We start from the raw sequence: 23,612 nt of genomic DNA on the forward strand, positions 1-23,612 counted from the left end.
CTTGATATATTGATTGATTCATAATTTGTTCAGCGTTATTTGCGGGCGTTTTGGCCGGATCGTTGTATCCATTTATCATCTGATTTCGTTTTAGTCTCGGTGATCTGTCTATACTTGCGCGCGGTATTGCTCATAACAGATCGATATCGTGTTTGAAAATATTGGGCACCTAGCTTATCATATACTCGGTCTTACTGGTTCTCCTCCATCATAGATAGCTATATGAAGTAATTATTGGCTTCGTACAGAAAACAGTATCGCAGTCTTCTCTAGGAAATTAGGTGTTCTCCGCCTCTGTCTTATCAAACAAGCCACTCCCATATCATGTAATAATTGCACACTTCATAATGATTGATCTAATCAGCCTTCACGCTCTTCTTCTGTGCCTTACCGGTCGTCCAGCCTTTCGACTCCCAGTATTTAACACTATCCTCCATTTTCTTATACGCCCATGTAAATGACGGGTCTAAAGCATACGTTAGTGCCACTCTGAAGTCATATAAAAAACACTGCCAGGTAACTCACAAAGAAATTGCCTCAAATCATGCCTATTATCGTCGGGACTATACTGCTCCGCGTGGTAACTGGGCGTTATAACCGTCATCTTATGACGATTAATCGCATAATTATAGAAGAAGTGTCTTGTCTTCTCATAGATTTCCCGAGGGCTGTATTCATTGCCCCAAAGGTGCAGGAGGCGCTCATACATTGACCAGGGGCCCAGCTTTGAGACCTTGCGCAGGTATCCAAAGGTGCCGAGCTCTGCGTAGGTCACCCCCATGTCGGCCTCGTCGGATTGCACGTAGGTGGCTGTTATAGGTTCGAGCTCCGCTGTGGGTGTGGCGTTTAGGAATTGGGTTAGGATGGGCATGGAGAACGAGTCTGAGGAGTGGGAGATGAATTTTTTGAGGTCGACTTTGGAAATAGAGCCGATAGGGTTTAACTGGTTTTTTTGTTAGTTTGCCGGTTTGTTATAGTTGGAGGGGGACGTACGTCGGCGCTGCTGGCATCGTACTTCGTTAGATAGCCTCGTAAACTAGATGCGGCTTGTCAGTATTGATAAATCAAGGGTCGACATCGATTGGGTATGTAAGAGTGGGCCATAGATCGTACCATTCTAGGGACAGTTAGTATATAATCCAGCTAATATTTGGGATAGGGTACTAACCATCAACATTGGACGATGCCAGAACAAGGAGTCCACCTCCACCGGGGCGCTGGCGAACTGTCGGCAGCAGAGACGCGAATAGGTAAGATAGAACCATCCTCAGACGGGCCTGGATGTTCTGTAGTGCCTGGTTCTCTGCCCGACTACCACCGTGGACCTTAAACTTCGGTTGGAAGTTGGTTACGACAGTAAATAGGTTCGTAAGAGCAGTCACCACAGTATCGAAGTTGAAGTCGATGTGGTACGATCCAATCTCGACCGCAAGCTCTTTAGCCCGGTCTCTTGTTTCTTTACTCGAGTTCTGGGTGCCCATGAAGCTAGTGTGGAATATGCGGCTAAAAGGGTCAGTTATATCTGTAGTGTTAAAGTTAGAGTGATAGATCTTACTTGCAAACTTCCTGGCTCGTGGTTGGAATCCAGGTCGAGTCGGCTGGCTCCGCACATAGTCGTCGGACATCCTTGATGACTTGCTCATTCCTTTCCGAGACAGCTTTGATAACCTCTCGACACATTGAATGGACAATGACTGCAGTAGCGCAACTATCAATTCCACCACTAAGAGGAAGGAAGAATCCGGCAGCGCCACTTCGCCGGAGATAATCCCAAAGCCAGCATGCGGGACCCAAAGCGATTTCTTCCTCTGGAGCGTGATAGCGTGGCTTGAGTGCGTCGGAGGGAGCAAGGCTAGGTTCAGCATCTTCATCGGTACGAGATAATCGCATGTCAAGATCAAGGCGGACAAAAGGTGTCTGTTTGCTCGCCTGCATATTTCTGCTCGCTGTGCTGCGGTATGTTCGCACCTGCTTCGTTTAGTGTGCTGGAGGATAGCATGGGGTTAATGGGCATACCTCTTCGATATCGACAGTTGCCGTGACCACCTCAACGTCATTCAGAGAGAACTGTGATCCTTGAGCCACAATGTTTCCATTGATAACTATCATCGCACATCCGTCATAGTAGAGTCTATCTCCATCGCACCCTTGCTGGTTGGCATACAGGTAGATACCGCCGCTCTGACAAAATCAGTAAAGTCACCCCGTGCGGAGTGGAAGGATTAATTACCAATTTCGTAGCCTGTGTAATGAGGTTTATGCGAGTATCGAGCTTTTTCAGCTCGTGGTGACTTCCAGATGAGTTGGAAATAATTTCCACACCTTCGCATCGCATTAGCAACTGGCACAAAGACGGGGTTTAAAGAAATACTCACCTGCAAGACCGTACGGGATATGGGGACTACACAACATTAGCATCCAGTCCATAGCCGAGTCTTCTAGCATACCCATTCGGAGTGAACAATTCTTCGCAGGTCTCCAATCCCAAGCATGTATCTCTCGTGCTGATAACTGCATCGCCGAAAGGAACCTTGTACTGCCCGGTTATCTTGCCAACAATCGACTCTAGATAATAGTCTTCTACTTCCTGCGGTCGTTGCCACGGGGTAAAGTGTCGCATTTCTCGGTAATTCCCGTCTAATCAGGGCAACATCAGCAGCAGTCCAGCCAAAGCATGGGCCGATCCAGAGACCAGGTGTTAACATACCATTAGCAAGCCACATCTTGGGCCTAATCAAAATGATATTCCGGTTATAGAAAATCACTCTTTAACTATATCAGCCCCCCAAATTCCGCCGTTACCAACTGGAAAGAGCAGGAGGGGAACGGACCGGCAGTTGTATCGCACATTTCTGTGACGAACCGGCATACCCACATCGACAACGATGTCCTGGCAGTCGGGATGGTCGATGATACGGGCTAGCATTTCCCAAGAATGAAGAAATGTATCTCCCTCCATAAACCCATCGAGAGCCCCATATCCTACTCGACGTCAATATCAATCCGTTTAGTCAAATGGTTTTTGCAAGACGATCGTACCGCTGATCTCCAGTTCGGGGCCGACTCGAAGAGTGGCCCCGGCAGCTTTGGCCTGACGAATACTCTCAATAATCCGCTCTGCATTTCCCTCCCAGTCGAGAGCCCACTGGTTGAGGGAGCTGATAATTATTAGCTAAGATAGATATGAGCACGAGACAAGACGCGATGATACGAACCATGTTGCGAGTGTGACGAGACGTCCCATATTGGATCACAGGGCACTGGTCAGATATGATCCAATTGATTGACTCCCAGGCAGAGAATGAGCTTCCGGCTGTCCCTCAATTCAATGGGCAAATGGGAAACATTTTGGAGTTGCTTGAATCTCCGAATCAGCGCTATGACGAAAGTCACGTGTGTGGGGTTTCATCCGCAGTGCCCCTCTATCGTCACGGTAATACATAGATACAGGCTCTTGTGGACGTAATATTCTGAAACTATGGTAATTTCATAACATCCCCGCTCCCTCGGCCCAAAATCGCTGATTAATGCTCTGATATCGGAGTTGCCGCGATTTTGATCAGGAACAGGGGCGGGAAATCCCCTTGTATTTCTCCTGGCTTAGATTCATCCTCTCTCCAAAGCCTTCTTATTGTATATACGGCTGGATTCACTTCCAAGAAAGCATCATGACCAATAACTCACAAGTTCCAAACCCAGCCCATATACAAGCCGACTCGATGCTGGCTAGGCGCTTCGGCAAAGAGACTGTGAATTATTTCTCGAGTAAGGAACCCGATAAGCATCAAGGAATACCAGAATGGACACTAATGATAAATCTAGGCTCTCCTCTGAACCGTCTTTCGTTCCTTCGATCGGACCATCCCTTTCTCTCCGCCGCTCTCAAACACCCTTCAACCCGATTCGTCATTCTCAAGGACCTAGCGCCACTTACGAGGACCCCGGCGGCGCTGTATTATGCCAAGTACGATGAAGTGCGAAAGCTTGTCCCCGAGTCGATTTATGATAAGTCGGAGGAGGATATAATCAAGGACCATGACTCGCGAAAGACAGAACCGCACCTTATCTTCCTCGGTCTGGATGAGGCGGCCAAACAGGATCCATTCACCTGGAAGATCTACTCCGGGGCGCCGTATTTTGCTCTTGATGTATCGGAGAAGGGATCAGAGGAGCAGCAGGCAAATGCAAAGAGCGTGCTAGGCGAGTTCGAAGCTCAAGGTCTAAGCTTCCTGCAGGCGAAAATCGCGATGACATTCTCAGCCGATGAAGGTATGCTTACTACTTGCCCATATCTACTGATGAAAGAGACAAATTCTAACTACTCTCTATACAGCCGCTATATATGCCCAAGGACGTGCCCTCATTGACTGGAACACGCGCAACAGCTTCTGCGGCACCTGCGGCAGCCGTACAATTTCCGTAAACTCGGGCACAAAGCGCGCCTGCCCACCCACCGATGCAGCCCGAGAGGCCGAGGGCAAACCCGCCGACAAGCCCGCCTGTACCACCCGCACCACTCTGTCCAACCTCTCCTTCCCACGCACAGACCCCACCATCATCGTCGCCGTTGTCTCCAGCGATGCGAAGCGGATCCTCCTCGGCCGCTCCAAGCGCTTCCCGCCAAATTGGTACTCGACTCTAGCCGGATTCATCGAGCCCGCAGAGTCTGTCGAAGATGCAGTCAGGCGCGAAGTGTGGGAAGAATCTGGCGTGACACTTTCGCGCGTTATCATTCACTCAACCCAGCCGTGGCCGTACCCTGCTAACCTGATGATTGGCGCCATTGCGCAGGTCAGCGACCCCGCGCATGAAACGATCAATCTCGAGCATGACCCTGAGCTTGAGGATGCGAGGTGGTTTGAGATTGAGGAGGTTCAGGAAGCTTTGAACGTGGGAACGAGTAACTTGGATCAGGCTGCTGGGCCGGAGTATAAGGAGGGAGCGTTGAGATTGCCGCCGGCCACAGCTATTGCCAACCAGTTGATACAAGCGGCTATCAATATCGATTTTCTTGCAGGGGATAAGAACTCGAAGATGTAAAGTGTCATAGACAATACTGCTAGACAATATTACTAGATAGATTACATATGCCATGAAGCTGTTTCGACACACATGAATTGATATGTACGGAGTGGAACGAACATCTCTAACCAACTGTGCAGTGTGGTATTTCAACAGATCCAAATAAACCAGTAAGCCATTATCTCCCAACTCCGAAATAAAAGTATCACATAGAATCACAAAAACGCTCACATATTGGCATAAACCGTCCCATCCCGAAGTTCATGAATGCTGCTATTTCCAGGCGAAGACCCGACCTCCGTATATCGTCGGCCATCCCTCAATTCATGGATCGTGATCCGTCGGTGGGACTTTCTCCGTCTCGAACCTCGACTAGAAGACGTATCCCCTCTTCCCTCGCGTAAAGCGAAATCAATACTTTCGGCATCGCTTTGTGCAGCGCTACTAGTCGGTGTTTCGATATCGCTTTCCCTGCCCACGGATGCCTGAAGTTGGTTATCCGCTACCATGGCCAACCCGTCTTCTACGTACCATTGGCGCAGGTCAGTAGCGAATTCTTTTTCTTCGGCACCGTATTCAACAGGCGGGCCGGTCATCTCTGCATCTTCGGAGGATGGAGAGAAAACAGCCCACGCGCTGGTGCTGTCGCTAACGAGTATGACGGAGTGGTCGAGGGTTTTCACGCGGAAGTTTCGAAGGAGGATGGCGTCGCTCTCTTGGAGAGATGGTAAGGCAGACTTGTACGGTCTTAATATTTGAGCGAAGACGGTGGTACCAGCCATGGATTGGTCAGTGAGTTGGAGATTCAAGATAAAGTCCTTCTTTCCTGTCGCTGCTTTAATTGGGGGCCCAACTTCGGCAGCGACGGAGATTGTGTCCACCAGCGCGTTGTAGTGGTCAATAAGCGTGGCGAGAGGTGCAAAATAGGAGAGCTTGCTTCGCAGGCCGGGATAATGGCGGTCTACTGAAACATCATCCGCACCACTGACGGCATCCTCAAACTGCTGATCAACCTCGATGCTGGCTTGAAGCTTTTGGTCTTCATCAGGCGACGCGGGTAACGCAATCTCGGAGACAATCTCGGGTGGCGCAGGCTCATTTTCTTCAACTTTGATGGTATCAGGAGCATTATCTGACTTGACAGCTACAATGGGCGAAGCACTTCGGTTTTCTGAAATGTCAGAGGACTCTCTGACTCCTGCTGGGGTGTGTGGTGGCTCTTCAGTTTCCAGTTTTGCTAGGGCTTCCTGGGTTAAACCTGGAGTTGGTAACATTTCACCCAAAGTTTCAGTTGGACCAGCTTCGGGTTGGTCAGCTTCCACCGGCTGAGAAGCTCCCGAAGTCATCAATTGCGCCCTATCTTGTTGAGCGGGCATATATCCAGTTTCCTCTGTAGACGTAGCAATAATTGCCGACGGTGCAGCGCCGTCCAGTCGGAAAGCCATGTTTCTCTCCAATATGCTTTGGGGTGGCTCCTGGCCAGTGTCCGTATTACTATCAGCTGGGTGCTCCTTAGAATAGAGCTGTGCATCGGCATCCACCGCTAGGTTATATTGTGGCTCCCTAAGAGTAGGATCAATTGCCATAGCATAACCAGAATGAGCATGTTCAGCAGTAGCATGGACGCGTTCAGCGGATTCCGAGACTGCGGCGAGATAATCAAGAGAGTCATGGTTTGGCCCATGCGAGTAGTCGGGGGCCGGCTGGAAATCTTCAAGGTATTCATGCGACTCAACGAACTCGTTGGACGCTAAACTCTGCTCGGGGTGCAATGACGGTTCAGCAGGTAGCGCCCCCGTTCCTATGTCGAGATGTTCCTGCGTTTCTTCGAATTTATGCTCTGCGAGACCATGGCCATGCATGTCTTCGTCCACCTGCTCTGGCTCAGGGCGCCAACTAGGTTCAAATCGCTCATCCACCAAGTGCTGATTATCCTCCTGGTTTTCAATCCCGCTTTCTAAATCATCATCCATGGCATCCTCTGCTCCTTGGCCATAAGCATACTCGTCCTCATCCTCTTCGATCTCATCGCTGTATGCATCTTCTTCATCATGTATTTCTTCCTCGAATCGACTTTGGTTCTCGGAGTCATATGAGCCCTCATCTGAGTATTCGACCGCCTCTCGACTAGTTGGTTCAACGGGACGTGGAGCAGCTAACTCATCCTCGCTGTCACTGTCTAGAACAATGATTTCTGGTTCTGCGTTCTTCGGTGTAAATTGTGCGGGAGGTTGCTCTTCGTGTTCTGACTCGACTTCAGACTCCGAGTAGCTGTATTCGCCCGAGCGCCGTTCTTGTTCGTCGTCCTCGTAGTCTTCTTCGTACGAGGCCTGATCACTTGCATCCTCATCGTAGTTGCTCATTCCGTCCCCTACATCGTATACAGCAGAATCGTCACGCTCCTCAGATACATCTTTGCTTTGCCTTGGAGAGGACGTCTGGCTTTCGACAAGGTGAGGCCTCTCTTGTTTAGATACCCGTTTGAGCTCCGTCTCAACTTTCTCATTGTCGATCCCTGTCGCAGAAATTTCGTCACTTTCGTCTCCCGGTTCTTGATCCAGTCGTTCCGCACTCGTCCGATATTCCTCCCGCCCTGAGCTCCGAGAATGAATGCTCTCTGCCTCTTCGCTTTGTTCTCTTTCGGAATATTCCTCCAATTCAGATCCTGAGCCCTCTATTTGAGCCCCAGTTGCGATTGTTTCTGCAAAACCTAACGCAGCGCGTTGCGATGTCTCTTCCATTTCACTCTTTTCTTCGTCATCTATAACCACGCTTGTAGCAACCCTGTCACCTGGTAGAGGGCTAGACTCTGTCACTGAGTCGGGAACTATTTGAACGTCATCGGTGTATACAGTCACCGCATCATCCTCATGTACACGTATCGGTTCGGTATCGGTCAGGTCTTGCGGCGGAGGGGGAGAATTATCTAGTTCGGATGTCTCCACGGGCGCAGGCTCAGCAGGTATAACGGACTCGGCCGCCGCGGCAGTATCAATCGCTGTTGTAAAATATCCGACTGGGGTATTCGATGTTGTAGTAATCGGGGACGGGAATGGGAGTCCAGGAGAGGGAACTGGGTGGAGGCGAGGCGTGTCGGTTGGGAGATGGAGACCATGGTCTAAATCGCCCGGCTTGGTGGGCGCAGGAATGTTGCTCGGAGCAAAGCCAGGGCGGATAAATTGGACGTCGTCCTGATCAGGAAGTCCATGTGGTATGGAGGCTGAGGTATTCGGTCGAACGTCCTCCATGGGGACATCGGTATCTACCGCTGAAGCACTTTCCGGAACAGCTTCTGAGGGTGGGATCGCGTTATCCTCGGTGTCTTGCGCAACGGCTTCATCCCCAATATCCGACCCGTCCGCCAAGTCTTCATCAAATATAGCCATCCAATCCTCCGGTAAATCTTTGTCTCTAGGGCTCTCTGGTTCATCAATCACGCGCCATTCGTTGCTCCGCATACTGAATCTTGGTCGTTTCCTTCCTTTCCCAGGGACGGTCCCATCTTCTTCCACAAAAGGATCAATGGCGGGATCGGTGAAACGAAACGAAGCTCGAGATCGCCCTAGAAAGGCTGGAGATTGCCATGATGTTGAACCAAGGGGTCCGGATGCGTCGGTAACGCCATTGGGAACAGGTGTACTTGGAGCAGGTGTGCTAGGGAACTCCGCTACGTTATTCGTGGGCGAGGGTGTAAGCCGGGGGCGGTTGAGGTTGACCGTTGACAGGAGCTTGGAGTCGCGCCAGACCTATATCAGGTAAGAACATTGCCAACAATCTGTGGGGTGTTTCCAAGAATTACCTCAAGAAACGCGGAGGTATCGAAGTGCACATCCCATGAAACACCTTTACCAGGTGTTTGGGCCGCCGCATCGTTCTTCGCAAACCTTGATTCGGAAAGTTTCAGGTTCACAGTATCACCAATACCAATATGAGTTCGAGCCACCTCCTCCGCGACATCTCCGTGGAAGCATACTTTTGCTTGTCCATTCGATCGACGAAGGCGAAAATCGGGCTCCGCTAGGAGGAGAGTCAGGGATCTGGAAAACGACGAGTAGGGCCATAGAAGCGTTACGACAGCATGAATAGAGCTATGCTGAAGGCGATCAACGTCAGGGGAAAGCTGCGCAATCGGAATAACTGTTGAACTTATTTGCTCCGGCGCTGAAGGTTGGTCGCTGGTGTCCATCGTCGGCGCCAGGAATCAGTCTATCTCTCTCATGATTCTTGGTCTGGAGCGCTGCGCAATCCGCCGTGAGGTGGGATATTCGATCGGCGAAAGTTCTGGGAGAGCTAAAAATAATGGTGGGCGTTTGTAGGACGGGATGCAGTCTTTGAAGACGCGTTGGGCGGCGGTTACAGGTCGCAATCAACGGAGCTTATGAATGATCGGCCCATCCTGTTGTACCGTGGGCGTAATATTACCTGTATTATTGCTCATAATATGCAATTGCGGATATTATCAGGGTATTTAAGCGTTTTCAACAATATTATCATATCTAAGAAGCATTATAAACATCAAAAGACAAAAAGTACCTTTAGAGTAATATATTATGCCGTTATAACTACTCCAGGGAACTGACCCCTAGCAGCCAGCTCTGCGGGGTTTGATATCATGGTCCGGCATCGGGACGCACGCCATTTTTAGTGGCATCGGGGACAGTCAGTCTCCAAACCCGTTCAAGGCGTTTCTTCAAATTCTGGCCATTGACCCTGAATACGGATACCAAGTGGAATAATGGCATTGCCCCAGCACGTTCGTCGAATAGCCGTCATCGGGGCTGGCCCGGCCGGTCTTGCTTCGGTGAAGTATACAAACCAACCCCTCCCATAATCGCCGTCGGCTTATCTATCGCTAGGTATCTACTGGCTGAGAAATACTTCGACACAATTGATGTCTTTGAGCGAAGGAGCTTCACGGGAGGGGTGTGGAACTATAGTCCAGGCGCCCTGAAAGAGGTTGTCCCCACGCCAGTACCTCAGCTCAGTCCGAATGCGCCACTGGAGGAGCCGTCCTGGCTTCCTAGAGACGCTTCCAGGGATACTCAAGAACCTACATTTATCTCTCCGGTATACGATACTCTAGATACCAACCTGCCCAAGGAGTTGATGGCCTTTGGAGAGAAGCAATTCCCACCCGAAGTGCAAAACTTCCCGAGGCACTCTACCGTGAAGGATTATGTGAGGGAGTATGGAGAAGACATCAAAGAACACATTCAATTCGAGACCCAGGTGTTAGACGTTCAAAAGGATAGCAGGACAGCGGCCTGGACAGTGACGACAAGAAACCTACGCAATGGAACATCAACAAGTGCCTCGTATGATGCCGTGGTCGCCGCGAGTGGCCATTTCGATGTTCCACACCTACCTGATATTCCAGGGATCGTGAGTTGGAACAAGGCTTATGCAGGTGTCATTACACACTCCAAATTCTATGACTCGCCAACTCCTTACAATAACAAGAAGGTTATTGTTGTCGGAAGCTCCGCCTCTGGGCTTGATATTGGAAACCAAATAAATGAAGTGTGCAAAGGGAAGGTCCTTGCATCCCAACGAACAGAGTTGTACCTTTCACCCCCAGATACCACGGAAAAGGCCTATTACCCCGAAATTACTGAGTTCCTTGCGCCAGGCAGTCATGAGAGAGCCGTCCGGTTTGCAGATGGGAGGATCGAGCAGGACATCGATGCAATTGTCTTTTGCACAGGGTTCTTCTATTCTTTCCCCTTCTTATCTTCCCTTAATCCTCCCGTCATTACGCACGGCCGTAGGGTACAAAACACCTACCAGCACCTTTTCTACATCCATGACCCCACCCTTGTTTTCCCTGTCCTGCCTCAGAGGATCATTCCTTTCCCGCTATCTGAGAACCAGGCTGCTGTCTTATCCCGCGTGTGGTCCGGTCGTCTCAGCCTCCCGTCTACCGCTGAAATGGAGGATTGGGAAAGTTCAGCCGTCACTAAGAAAGGCGATGGCCCAGCTTTCCACCTTATGCCCTTTCCCCAGGATGCCGACTACATGAACATGCTCTATGATTGGGCATTAACAGCCGAGGCGCGTTCTGGGCTTACTAATGATGGCAAGGGCAAACAATGCAATCGCTGGGGTGAGAAAGAAAGATGGATGCGAGAGATGGTCCCGGAAATGCGGAAGGCCTTCTTTAGCAAGGGCGAGGAGCGGCGCTCGATAAAAACCCTTGAGCAGCTTGGGTATGATTTCCGGAGGTGGCGGAATGAGCAGGATCACTTTCCATGAATAAGTAGAGCTGGTATATTTAGAAACGAAATAGAATCTTACTAGTAGAACATGAACTATCTATATATATGTCCTTACAACGCTGGGGTGAAGGCCAAAGTGTAAGTTCGCCTTACTCGATCCATAACACAAATTGCCACCACAAAGCCAAGATGAGTCTGGTGGATTCCACGGCTTCCTCTTTCTTTCTCTTTTCCCATTCAAACCCAATGTGTTGCCCACTTGAGCAGAAATTTGGATAGCAAGTGGAGTTGGGCTGATAACACGTCACGTGCGGGCGATCACCCGTGAAGCTCTCCGTCTCCGTCAACCAAAGTCCATACTCTCTCGTCATTCATCCCGTTTGCTCTTCGCCTTGCCCCGTTGATTCGGCCTTTGTTCTCTTCCCGGACCTGTCACGGGGTTTTGCTATCTGCTTATTTTATAGTTTATTCCCTTCAAGCTTTTTAGTCCTATCATCATGACCCAACACCGCCGCGCTGTTTCTCCGCACGCATAAAATGCGCAGCAAGCGGAAAGCATCGCAAGTGTTTACAACAGCGTCACCCACCAAGCGAAGAGAGAATTGGAACCACAACTACGTCGTCACCTCCAGCGACGAAGAGGACACAAGCACAGAGGAGATCGAAGACGAGCCTTCGGACGAAGAGTGAGAAATTAAGGGTATTCAGGACGAGAATCAATCAGAATACTTGATTGATTGGGTAGGACCTTATTCGCCAACTTGGGTGGGTTCGGTCCTTGATACTTAACCTGGTACCATTCTGAATTATTGTTTAACATCCCTGACTCTCCAGGAACCGAAAGACAACGCCAGTGAATTTGCGATACAGGTTTGGGAGGAGAAGAAGAAGAAGAAGAGGAGGGAAGCACAGCTTGTTTCCGAGTGTTCCTCGGTCCAACCACCTTCATCGCAATCGCAATCGCAACCGCATAGCGCTGTCTCACACCAGTACGCTGAAACTCCTCAACGAGAGCCTGTATTGCAACAAAACTTGGACTCTCCGTTGTTTGTTCCGCTCGACTCTGTGTCGCAAGCGCAATCCCAAAACACCAACGGACCCCCACCATCAAACTTAACTACTCGGAGCGCAAGTCAACCAACAAATACAAAGGCCCCAACCAGGGGAAATTGTGATAACGTGTTTGAGTACTATCCGAGAGCGCCTATTCTGTCGGAATACTGCCTCCCCGGTGAATTTGAAGAGCAGTGCGAAGCAACTACTGGTACAGTGCTCACACCGGGGACCCGGAACTCGAACCTGACGGAGGAAATTTCCGATCGTCTTGCGATATTTCGACAGACCACAGCTGCGCAGGCTACTCTTCGATCAGAGATCCCGGAAACCCCCTCTATCCCATTTGCCGCATCACAGAGCCAAATTCCGCGGGCAGGTCCTCGATTTCCCACATTTGGCTCTCAACAATCGGCTGGCCCAACCCAACTCCCATTTAGCAATATCTCTCTAGATTACCTATCCAATCCGCATACATCGACAGGAAGCCCGAACCCTGCTTCTAGTACTAATCCTGACCCCCGACCTGTGTATCCCCCCTCCATACATACAACTTCTGTGCCAGAATCCGCTCCCGCGAACACATCACCGCATTTGAATACTCTATCTTCGACTACATATACCCTACACATATCCAGCAACACTTTCGGCCTCTCTCAACTCGCACCCGCGCGACAACCATCCGCAACACGGAGGTTGCCGTCTTCAGATAGTCTATCTCGTCTTTCCCAGCGTCCCATCGGAGATACAGGCTTCCTATCGATCGCCAGCACTCCAAATAAAGGCTCCGCACCCATTCATCTGCCGCGCATATCTGGTACCATGGATGATCAAACCCAGAAAGATGAAGGGGGTTCCCTAGCCCAAGCAATGGAGAAATATAGCCACATGGAAGGTTCAACACCGCGAGAAAAGATAATGAATTTGCATGCTAGGTTCCGCGAGAAGAGCGCATTTGAGCCCATGCAAAATGACCCCAGTGCAACTCCGTCGTCTGTGGGGGATATCGAAGCTTCTGAGCCGCCTTCCATACCCGAAACAGTGGCGCCCCTCAGCGTTAGGGTGGACAAGGAGCCCCCACACGCAGACCTTACCAAAGAATCAGTGCCCGAAACATCTCTTGACGAGGCAGAGCCCCAGGAACATGAGCATGATAACATCCAGACCATTCACCCCAGCGCGTTATCAATAAGCCACACAGAAGAGAAATCTCCAGGATCTCTCCATCTTGGCCCTTCCGAGTTTGCTGTGCCCCTCCCTATGGATTCACGAGTAAAGGACGACTATGAACGAATACTTTTGACTGATTCGGAAAATGCTCTGGGGCTCATTGGCGCTGACAGGCCACCGGGAGACGAAGGATCTGAGGTAAGGTGACCGAGTGCCTAGTGTCGTTTCTCACTCTGACACTAATTGCAGCAGGAACGTGTTATATCCTTGATGCAGCAAGTACTGGAACGACTGAGCAACGCGGCGACCCATCCTGATATAAATGTCGCACAACATATGAAAGATGCCGAATCGAAACTTGAACAGGAAGCTGCTTGGGCAGAATATTCAAGTGCAAAATTCTTGCTGCTAAGCTACCTTATCAAAGCAGCGGGTGACCATGATATCCATTTGGTAATAATGATCCGTGGCGAAAAAACGCATAGGGTTCTTGAACACTATCTTGAAGGCAAAGGATTCGAATACACACGCCCACGAGAGGAGATGGGCAGCGGTACCAATGCGGAAGTTTCTATGGTAAAGGGTTCTCTAAGTTTTGGGGTCCAAACAGCCAGGAGTGAGAGTATCGTGGAAACGTATAAAGCTCCGTCAGCATTGATTGCGCTCGACTCCTCATTAAATATTAAGAACCCCTCTGTGGAACATATGCGCACGACATTTGCTCGCAATGGACACCTGCTACCGGTTATTCGACTCATGGTCGCTAACTCAAGTGAGCACGTTGAACTATGTTTTCCGGGTCCTTCAACAACCGAACACCTTTCTATGCTCATCCAGTATTCCCTAGAACTTCGCGACATAGTGGGGGATCTTCAGGATGATGCCCTAGGTGTACACGAAGATGCTAACGAAATCATGACATGTCTGCTTTCTGACAATTTCGATGCATTTTGGTCGCTACCTCCAGTTGAGCCTCTGCGCGAAGCGCACTTGGATGAACCCTCCCAATCCGAAACGCCCATCCAATCTGACGGTGAAAATGCCCAACCCGCTAACCCACAGGCCCAAAAACGCTTGTTTGTGAGTAAACGCTGCAAAAGCACTGTCCTTGTATGTCTGTTAACTAACAGTATAGCAGGCTGAGGAGTCCATTGAACCCAGCTCTAAAAAGCCAAGAATGGAGGACTCTCAAGATACGAGTCAATTCACCGACAGTTCGAAGGGAGCATCACAAACGTTGGAAAGCCAAATACAGTTTTTGGAGAAGAGCATGGTGCAAAAGAAAAGTGAGGATGCGGCTGCCCTTGAGACGCTCCAGAAAGCGTTAGCTGCAGCCGAGTCTCGCCTACAAGAGAGAGAGAAAATCCTCGGATCGCTGCAGCATCGCTATGAATCCCGAACAAATGATCTACATAAGATTCGACAGGAACGTGACCGTTTGCTTGAGACCAAGTCAGCATCCGAACAACGAGTGGAGAAACAGAAAGAAGATATCACAAAGCTGAAGGACGAACGTAGTCAACTGAAGCTGGACTTGGAACAAGCACGGGAGACCCTTAAGAATGGCGGAGGTGATATGGCTGAATTGGAAAAGGCAAGGGAGGAAGTTCGCCGTCTTACCAAAGCGAATGAAAGCTTAGAGCGAAAAGCCGACTTCGCCAACAAGCAGGCCGAATACACCCGAGAGCAATACCAAACTGCCTCCAACGTCGCCGCCCAGTCTGGGAACGAACTCCGCCAGCTCAAGGAAGAAAACGAGGAGCTCACTCGCAAGGTTGCTGGTGAAGCATCCCGGTTACGAGAAATGAACCTAAAGAACGATGAGAACCACCACCTATCCCGTATCGCAGAACTAGAAGCACAACTGTCATCGCGCGAGTATCTGCTTCACAAGAAAGAAGATGAGCTCCGCGAAATCCGCAAAAACCGCCCATCCACTCGCTCAACGAGCACACAACCAAGAAGTCCAAAATTAAGTGCGGGAAATCACAGCCGCCCAACAAGCCCGGGGCTGAATAACAATGGCTCAAACTTCCCGGGTCGTGGTAGCGCGCTTAGATTTAGCTCTGAGATGTCTCTATGAACCTTTACAATGCCTACCGACTCCATCGAAATTTCCGACTTTCAACCCTGCAATCAATACATGTATGGTGGAACTTCCCAATGTTTAGAGTGGCGAATTGTCTTTTCTTTTACCCTTTCTGTTTTTTATTTTCCTTTTTCCCTTTTTGTCTTTGTCAACGTTTGGCGCTCCACTATTGCACTCTATGACGATTACTTAGAGGAATGAATGTCCCCTTCCCAGCTACTCAACAAACAACTTTTCCGAGACAACCAGCCTCTATTATGGACTATGACATCTCATCGACTTCAGCGGCGTTTGAGTTTCTGTAGAATGCTACGTTCCATCCCCGTCCGCGCCCGTGGCGCGTATGTGTATGGACCATGTCCTATTCCCAACCGATTTCAGTGGTCGAAATACCGGACTCTTCGGTTTTTTTTTTTTTTTTTTTTTTTTTTTTTTTTTTTTTTTCCAATGGTATTAGATAGGCTGATAGTGGCGTATGTGCAGGTGTCAGCGAGTAGTTGTCAATTCCATACCTAGTGGTTAACGTCCAGGCGGCTAAGTAATAGACGGCAAGTGCAGTTCAAATCGACAGTGGTATTCATTAACTATTATAGCACAATCACTAAGTATTAAGTAGTTTGCCTAGGGCAGTGGGTGACGTATCATTCATTGGAAAAACATTTTCAACCACCAAAAAAAAAAAAAAGAAAGAAAGCAATAGCAGTAACTCCGGCCGTAAAAATCATAGAATATTAGTAAAATATGTCGCTACCACAGCATGAGCTCTGCCTAAGCACCCAGAGCATCTGCCATGAAAGCCGCAAGCTCCTTCGCTTTCTCACCCTTTGTCATCGTAAAATGATTCGTGCCCTGAAGGACCGTAATGCCGCCGATGTTCTGCGGCCCCACCAGTGTATCCCATTTGTTCGGACCAAGGTCTGTGCGGTTGCTTAGCAGCCAGACCATCTCCTTGGGGTCCTTACTTCCATCGGGCGCTGGCTCGGGCCATGGATCATCGGGCTTGGAGCATACTCCGTCCTTAGCCCAGACCATGTACGTTTTTGGCATCTTCCTAGCCCATGTTTCGTCGTCGAAGGGGAGCGGGACGGCCTTGTAGGCGTCTAGGGAATCAATAAAGGCTAGGAAATGCGGGAGCAGCCAGGCTGGGGGTGCGGCCTTGCCTTCGCCGAAGAGACCGACGGAATTGAAGAAGCCGTAGAGACGGGGCGGGAGCTTCTCGAGTCCAATGGGGAATGGCGAATCGAGAAGGAGGAGACGGTCGACTTCCTCACTTTCCTTGAGGATTAGGGTTCGTGCGGCGTCGTACGCGCATATGCCGCCTGCAGACCACCCACCAAGGTTGTAGGGGCCTTTTGGCTGTCGTCGACGGATCTCCTTTAAGTATGGCCCTGTGAGTTCGTCAAGCCCGCAGTTGAGTTTCTCCGGCGTTCTCATGTATGGACAGTTCAGTCCGTACACGCAAACGTCGGGAGAGACACCTGGGATAGTGGCGTATGATGTTGCGGAACCGGAGCCATCGGGGAAGAGGAAAAGAGACTTTGTAGCGGTCCTCGGGTTTCCCTGCAATAAGATAGAAGTTGCCGATGGATGGCTACTTGTTGCCGGTTGAGTGTTCAGCTCTTTGGTTGGGCCTGTCTCTGGCATGGAAATAGTCTGTGGCACCGGGGTGGGAGCTGGAGCAGCCTTGGGTTTCAGGTCCAGGGCGACTTCGACATCATCGAGTGTCTGGTTCTCGATAAAGAACTCACCCGGCAAGTCCATGTCTAACGACTCACGAATTCTACCTAGCACGGTAAGAGAAAGAAGCGAATCCATTCCCATTTCGCCTAGGTTCTCGGTGCTCTTTATTTCTTCTGCTGGAACACCAATTTCGTCGGCCACGATGGCTCGAATCTCTTTCATGGCGCCACTTTCTTGAACCTGAACGACTTTTTCGTTCTGCGGCGAAGTAATGCCAGGGGTTGCGGGGTCTGATTCCCCTGAAGATATATCGCCGTTGAATGAGAATTCGGACTCATGCTCACTGGACGACGAGTCAGTTGATTCAGCCGGACTCATTTGAGCCACCAGTCCCTTGAAGTCTCGGACCGTGGGCTGGTCGATGAAGACAGATGACTCCAAGTCCAAGTTCAACTCCTCACGATATCTGCCGGTGACAGTCAACGAAAGCAGCGAGTCGACACCGCAGTCTGCAAAAACCAGATCATCCGACATATCGGATTCTGCAAGCCCTACTTCCGATGCTAAGATGCTGAGTGCCCGTACGACAACACTCGGACCAGCAGTTCTTTTGGCAAAAGATTTCATGGCCATTGGAGGCTTTGGCCTGTTGGCATTTGCTTTTTCCGCCTGCACAGGCTTCTTGGGCGCTGAAGTCTGCTGCGCCGCTGGGCTCCGCGCCTTCGAGCTGCCTGCTGGCGGAAGAGCAGTATCCAGGATTCGTCGCGACAGGGCTTGGAACTATTGGCAAGTGTCAGTGGTCGGTCATCTATCAGGCCAGTATGTGTGCCTCTTACTTTAACACCCCCAAACACAGCAATGACATCATCCCCTTCAAAAATGTGGACATCGCCTGCCCAGATGGAGTCACGCCATGGCTGCATTCTCACATGGGTACGGTAAGTGACATCTGGTGAGAACTTCTTCACACATCGCATAGAGTCCCATCCATGGTTAACAAAGACCTGGTTTTTAGAGTCTGTAGTATCACTGGCATTCATGATAAACCCAGAGAGATGGCCGAAACTGTCGATCCAGTAAGGGTTCCGATGGAAATTGGCTGGTGGTGCTTGGAACTTGACGAAAGCGGTGGCTTCATGGTTCTCACTGTCAAGAATAACTTCCTTGATTGACTGATAGTTTTCATCATAGTCGACCAGAGCGCTGAAGAGCTTGTAGACCATTCCCCTTTGCAGGCGATGGGTGCCTCCTGTAAGAGAATTGGCTTCCAGAAGCTCGATACTGCGCTTGACCAAATAAGAGCTTCGCTTCCATTCCAGTTCGGCCGCCGCGCAGTCGAAGAATTTGACCTCGCAGGAGGCATGGTCAATGAGCTTTTTACCTTCTGGTGTAACAGAGTAAACCTGGACCGATGCGCATTTATCTGCCCAATTGGCAGTAGCGGATACTCTGAATTGCTCCTTTCCGGTCTTTGCGATGAGGGGCTTGGGGACAGTCACGTTGCATACATCCAAGCCCGAAGACTTAAGTTCTGGCTTATACTTTTCGATCAGATAATCTGCCAAAGTCTGGGCAATATCTGCATAGAGTGACTTCCAAGTAGGTTAGTATTATAATATAGGAATGGTTTCCCGCGCTGGCGCTTACCGAGGGGCAAAGTGCTGCTCCATTGACTTGATGGCCCTGTATAACTCGATTTAGGCCTGGGTCTGCTATGTCGTTTTGCACCACTACCGTTGCTGTTGCTCCCTCATCACGACTCTCCACAACTTTCTGTGCAGAAGTGGTCAAGAAGCTGGACTCCGTGGGAGCACTAATAGGAGCCACAGGAGCACCCTTGGTGAGGCAGAAGTTGTTCTTGTAGGGAATCCAATAATTCTTCAGGTCCCACTTGTAAGCAGGAAGTGGGATAACTTGATGACTAGAGCTGAAGTCTTGATGATATTGCTTCCAGTTGATGCCAATACCCGCGAGGTGAAGATTAGAAAGACTTGTCGAGAGGACCTTCCATGTGTCTTCCTCGCGTCGAAGGGATGCAAGAGTGTTGGATTGTGGTCCAAGCGTGGCTTTTACCATGCCTGAGCAGATCGTATGCGGGCCAATCTCGAGCCAGAGAGTCTGGTCATTCTTCAATTTTGCATTCCCTAGTGCCTCAAATGCACCTAGGAAATTGACGGTCTCTCGGCAATGTCTTATCAAGTACTTTGCATTCAGGAAATCCGGGCCGGCTTCAGTGATCGCCTCTCCGAGAAGAGCTGAAACAAAGGGCACCGATGGTTTGTTGAAAGTGATTCCCTGTAGGGTCTCTTCGAGGGTCCCAAGTATGGGGTTAACTTGAGCAGAATGGAAAGCGTAGGGCACAGTCAAGACTGTTGACTTTAATCCTTGCTTTGAGCAATCCTGACTCAACTCATCGATGGCTGATTTGGTTCCGCTAATAACAGTCTCCGAAGGCGAGTTAATGCAAGCCATATCATGGACGCCCTCTGTCAGGAATCTCTTGACTTCAACAAGTGGAGCTTTTATTGCCAGCATGGCGTGTGTCCCGGGTTGACATTGCTCTGTAAGAAGCTGAGCTCGACGGCCACAAGCGAATATAGTATCACTGGTAGATAACACGCCAGCAGCATTTAATGCAGCATAATCACCTAGGCTATGCCCTAAAACAAATGAAGGGGTTATACCCAAGGACCGCCAGAAACTGGTCAAGGCCATTTGCACGCATGTGGTTCCGACTTGCACCACAACAGGGCTCAGCTCACTCAAAGGTACGCTGCCATCAACAAGAGGGAGGATAGAAGGAAGGCCCTGGCTTTGACAGATGCAGTCAAAGTGCTGGATAGTTGACCTGAAATGGGAACAGCCTTCGTACAGCTGCTGGCCCATTCCCGCATATTGGGCACCTTGGCCTGTGAAAAGGAACCCGATGCCAGGAGTCTTAGCAGGCACCGCAGTGACATCTTTCTGAGAGCTACCACGTAGGGAATCACGCAGCTCTTGTAGGCTGGACCCTATAGCAGTGACCCGGAAAGGATGATGAGTGCGACGCGCGGTGGTAGTATACGCCAAACTCGGAAGGATGGTGCTTTCCTTGACCCCGAAGGTCTTCTCTTGGTCGCTCATGTACTGGATGAGTGACTCAATATTATTCCTAAGAGCAGTCTGAGATCGTGCAGATACAGAGACGATATGTACTCGTCGAGGATCATGTTCGTCCCGGTCTGCAATAGGAGCATCCTCAAGTAAGAGAGCAGTATTTCCACCAGCGGCGGAAAAGTTGTTCAGAAACATGCGACGTTTCCCAGATGGTGGGCGGTTCCAAGGAGTCGGCTGGGAGGCAATATGGACGTTTCTTTCGGCGAAATCGGTTGGGAAGTTGTGGTTGATTTTGGTCTTGATCCCACAATGTGGCGGTATCATATTTTCCTTCATCATCAATAGCACCTTGACAAGAGAAGTCACCCCGGATGCAGACTCTCCATGTCCAATATTGGACTTAGCAGAGCCAAGGTGAAGCGACTGCCCTGGACCACGTCTATGATCGGGAGCAAAGACGTCCAAGACCGATTGCATTTCCACTGCATCTCCTGCCTGGGTACCGGTGCCATGCATCTCAATATAGCTAACACTCTTAGGGTCAACATCCACCTCGTTGAGCAATTTATTGAATATAAAGGCCTGGGCTCCCACATGGGGGCGGGTAATTGAGACCGCTTCTGCTGAATGGTTTGTATATGCGCCGTTGATGACACCAATAATCGGATCGTTATCGGCTTCAGCATCCTCGAGCCGTTTAAGGATAACTGTTCCAACCCCGTCTGCTCTGCAGTAGCCGTCCGCACCGTCGTCGAATGTATTGCAGTTCCCGGTCCTGGAAAGGAAATGGCCACGATCTAAACCAGCATGGTTGTCTGGGTTGGTCAGGATATTCACGCCACCAGAAATGGCCGTGTCGCAGTCATTCCTCCAGATAGAGTTGCAAGCCAAGTGAATCGCAGCAAGACTGGAAGAGCATGCCGTATCAACACTAACACTAGGGCCGCTGAACTTGAAGTAATAATTGATGCGCCCAGGTGTGAAAGCGCGGTTGCCGCCTGGAATAAAATATGTATCGATATCTTGGCCACTGTTGATTTCGCGATAGTCGTCACTTGTCATTCCGTAAAAGATGCCAACCCTGTCCCTCTGTGTGGAGGGTGTACTATCTGCGACGAAGCCGGCCCCTTCTAGCGCCTCATAAGCTGTCAGCAACGCGAGCCGCTGAGCAGGGTCTGCTTGGAGCGCCTCGCGCGGCGACATGTTGAAGAATCGAGGATCAAATAAACCAGGCTCCCGGATCCAGCATCCATACTGGACTTTACTTGTATTTCTTCCCGTGCCAGAGAGATCTACATGTGCATCGGCATCCCATCGGTCTTCAGGAACTTTTCGGTGTACATCAAGCCCTTTGTACAGAAGATTCCAAAAGTCCTGGGGACTGTCAGAATCAGGAAACCGTCCTGACATTCCAATGATGGCTATCTTGGAAAGCTCTGCTCTGCCGGTGTGATTGTTGGCCGGGCCAGGACCTGTGATGTCGGTGACACTTCCGTCCACGTCTATATTGGATATGTTTTCTTTCTTGAGCGAGTTAAACAGACTTTGTATAGCTGAGGTAGAGATTGGCAGCAGCTTCTTGCTTGTACGCTCCTTGACCGAATTCAAGATCGCCGCGCATGAATCTGTTACCTTGTCCCAACACATTTGTCGGAGTAGAATCTCCTCCAAAGCAACTTTCAGAAAGTCTCTCATGCTCTCGGCGGCAATTAGTTCCCCAGTGTTGCTTGATAAGACTGGGATATGCGGTTGACGGTTGCATACAAGGTCTGTATCGCAGTGCTCGAGGATCCTCCCCACGTCACGGTCATCGTACAGGTGGGAGGCATGGTACGGCCCATGGATTGGCACTCTAATAGCTTTATTTTGCTTTGATATAGTAGTATCCAAGAACTGATTGAGAACAGCTGGAGGGCCACTGATGGTCAGAGTGTTTGCGCAGACTGCGCTGATATATGGCCGAGAAGACGGAGGAATAGCCTAGAATTCGTCAGTATCGAAATATCCTCGATTTGCGAGTATACATATGTATACATATAAAGAGAGAGAGGAAAACTCACCTTTTGAATATTAAAGTCGGAAATAAGGTCCATCCCGTCAGCCTCGTTAATGCCAGACACCAAAGCCGACCAGCTGAGCGGTGCTGCCATCTCTTGATCAACTAGCTCTCGGACACGGCGAACACACAAGCCCAGTCGGAGGGCAATGACAACTGCCTCGACCGCCGGTGCAAGGAGCTCTCCGATGTTGCTTGAAGAACTAACAGCGGCACAGCTGAGTAGCCCCGTACACAGCCCGACAAGCTGGGTGCTTGCATTTGAAGGGTATGCATGGCCAAGGTCACCGTGGTAACTGCCAATGGTCAGCATTAGTTGGTAGTGCAGAGCTCATAGATACTTGCTTGTAACATACTTGATAAAACTTCCCAGTTGATAGAGACAAGTTAACGCGCTCTCTAGAGCAGGGTTACCTGGGGATTCGCAGTTTCTTGCCAATAGATCCACAATACTCGTGAATCGTGGAAATATGCTGCGCTCAGATGGCGAAAGGCTAGATATTTCTTGACGCAATGCATGGTAGCTTTTTTGGAAGAAAGAGGAAACAATCGTGTGATCTTTTGCCTGTAACAAGCGACGAAGGCCAACTTCAAAGTCACTTGTCTGATCTCCGAAGAGATAGACGCGATACAGGTCTTCCATAGTCAGGTGATGGGAAGTCACAGGTTGTTTGGCGGGCCACAAAGTCCAACTCAAACCAGTACCTGGGTGAGCCGTGGGTTCTGGCGAGCGGCGCACTTTATATTATATTGCGCAAGCTGCCGTCGCTTGAAGGTGGGCCATTGCTCATAGTTCGGCCCCCATTCGACCGGCCGACTGAACGCATCACTTACTATACTACTCTCGAGTACATATTCGAGGTAGCATCGGGGAAACATCTAGTTCAGCCTGTTCTAATGCCACCGCCACCATTGCGGGCCCGAGGTTAGAGCTTCTTCCTGGTCGTGCTGTGAAGAGAGAGATCTAGATCGGGGAGAGCCCGGGTTCCCGCCGCCCTTGCCATGGGTTCGCGCTGCCTTAGTGCATGGAAAGTTCAGCCACATCGTAAGTTTGTTTATCATTGCGGAAAGGACAGCCGCACGGTTCCGGGATCGCGGTGTTAGGGCTTTCCATGCAAATCTGGCAGATTCTTTGATGGAACAGCGTTAGGCGAGGAAAAATTAATATATATCATATCTTTAAAATAGTTGAAATTTAATTTTGGATATATATATATATAAGAGACTTTAG

At 50.0% G+C, this 23,612-nt stretch overlaps 6 protein-coding genes across 6 annotated transcripts; 3 read left to right on the plus strand and 3 right to left on the minus strand.

Moving 5' to 3' along the window:
• Nucleotides 1-356: 356 nt before the first annotated feature.
• On the minus strand, nt 357-3,244 carry ASPVEDRAFT_143540 (glutamine-dependent NAD(+) synthetase; the record flags this gene model as incomplete). The annotated part of the gene is made up of 13 exons (XM_040807922.1): nt 357-466; nt 526-943; nt 994-1,036; nt 1,165-1,503; nt 1,556-1,968; nt 2,017-2,181; nt 2,231-2,322; nt 2,376-2,401; nt 2,448-2,637; nt 2,708-2,766; nt 2,832-2,985; nt 3,040-3,158; nt 3,216-3,244. 13 exons carry the CDS (start codon nt 3,242-3,244, stop codon nt 357-359), a joined length of 2,157 nt encoding a protein of 718 aa, XP_040673757.1.
• Nucleotides 3,245-3,514: 270 nt separating this feature from the next.
• ASPVEDRAFT_47180 (NAD(+) diphosphatase) lies at nt 3,515-5,507 on the plus strand. The gene is made up of 3 exons (XM_040813719.1): nt 3,515-3,765; nt 3,823-4,269; nt 4,334-5,507. Exons 1-3 carry the CDS (start codon nt 3,669-3,671, stop codon nt 5,038-5,040), a joined length of 1,251 nt encoding a protein of 416 aa, XP_040673758.1. The 5' UTR covers nt 3,515-3,668; the 3' UTR covers nt 5,041-5,507.
• Nucleotides 5,145-9,304, minus strand: ASPVEDRAFT_379939 (uncharacterized protein). The gene is made up of 2 exons (XM_040811609.1): nt 8,822-9,304; nt 5,145-8,768 (listed from the first exon to the last, which is right to left on the minus strand). Exons 1-2 carry the CDS (start codon nt 9,206-9,208, stop codon nt 5,250-5,252), a joined length of 3,906 nt encoding a protein of 1,301 aa, XP_040673759.1. The 5' UTR covers nt 9,209-9,304; the 3' UTR covers nt 5,145-5,249.
• Nucleotides 9,305-9,757: 453 nt separating this feature from the next.
• ASPVEDRAFT_57204 (putative flavin dependent monooxygenase) lies at nt 9,758-11,274 on the plus strand (the record flags this gene model as incomplete). Its single annotated transcript, XM_040815309.1, has 2 exons — nt 9,758-9,828; nt 9,879-11,274. 2 exons carry the CDS (start codon nt 9,758-9,760, stop codon nt 11,272-11,274), a joined length of 1,467 nt encoding a protein of 488 aa, XP_040673760.1.
• Nucleotides 11,275-11,774: 500 nt separating this feature from the next.
• Nucleotides 11,775-15,543, plus strand: ASPVEDRAFT_34177 (uncharacterized protein; the record flags this gene model as incomplete). The annotated part of the gene is made up of 5 exons (XM_040810828.1): nt 11,775-11,923; nt 11,983-12,002; nt 12,082-13,658; nt 13,710-14,540; nt 14,599-15,543. 5 exons carry the CDS (start codon nt 11,775-11,777, stop codon nt 15,541-15,543), a joined length of 3,522 nt encoding a protein of 1,173 aa, XP_040673761.1.
• Nucleotides 15,544-16,029: 486 nt separating this feature from the next.
• Nucleotides 16,030-23,163, minus strand: pksP (polyketide synthase alb1). Its single transcript, XM_040813720.1, has 5 exons — nt 22,738-23,163; nt 22,386-22,677; nt 18,877-22,305; nt 18,066-18,821; nt 16,030-18,009 (listed from the first exon to the last, which is right to left on the minus strand). Exons 1-5 carry the CDS (start codon nt 23,022-23,024, stop codon nt 16,318-16,320), a joined length of 6,456 nt encoding a protein of 2,151 aa, XP_040673762.1. The 5' UTR covers nt 23,025-23,163; the 3' UTR covers nt 16,030-16,317.
• Nucleotides 23,164-23,612: the final 449 nt, after the last annotated feature.

This window comes from Aspergillus versicolor (assembly GCF_001890125.1).
Source record: "Aspergillus versicolor CBS 583.65 unplaced genomic scaffold ASPVEscaffold_14, whole genome shotgun sequence".
Taxonomy (NCBI): Eukaryota; Fungi; Ascomycota; class Eurotiomycetes; order Eurotiales; family Aspergillaceae; genus Aspergillus; species Aspergillus versicolor.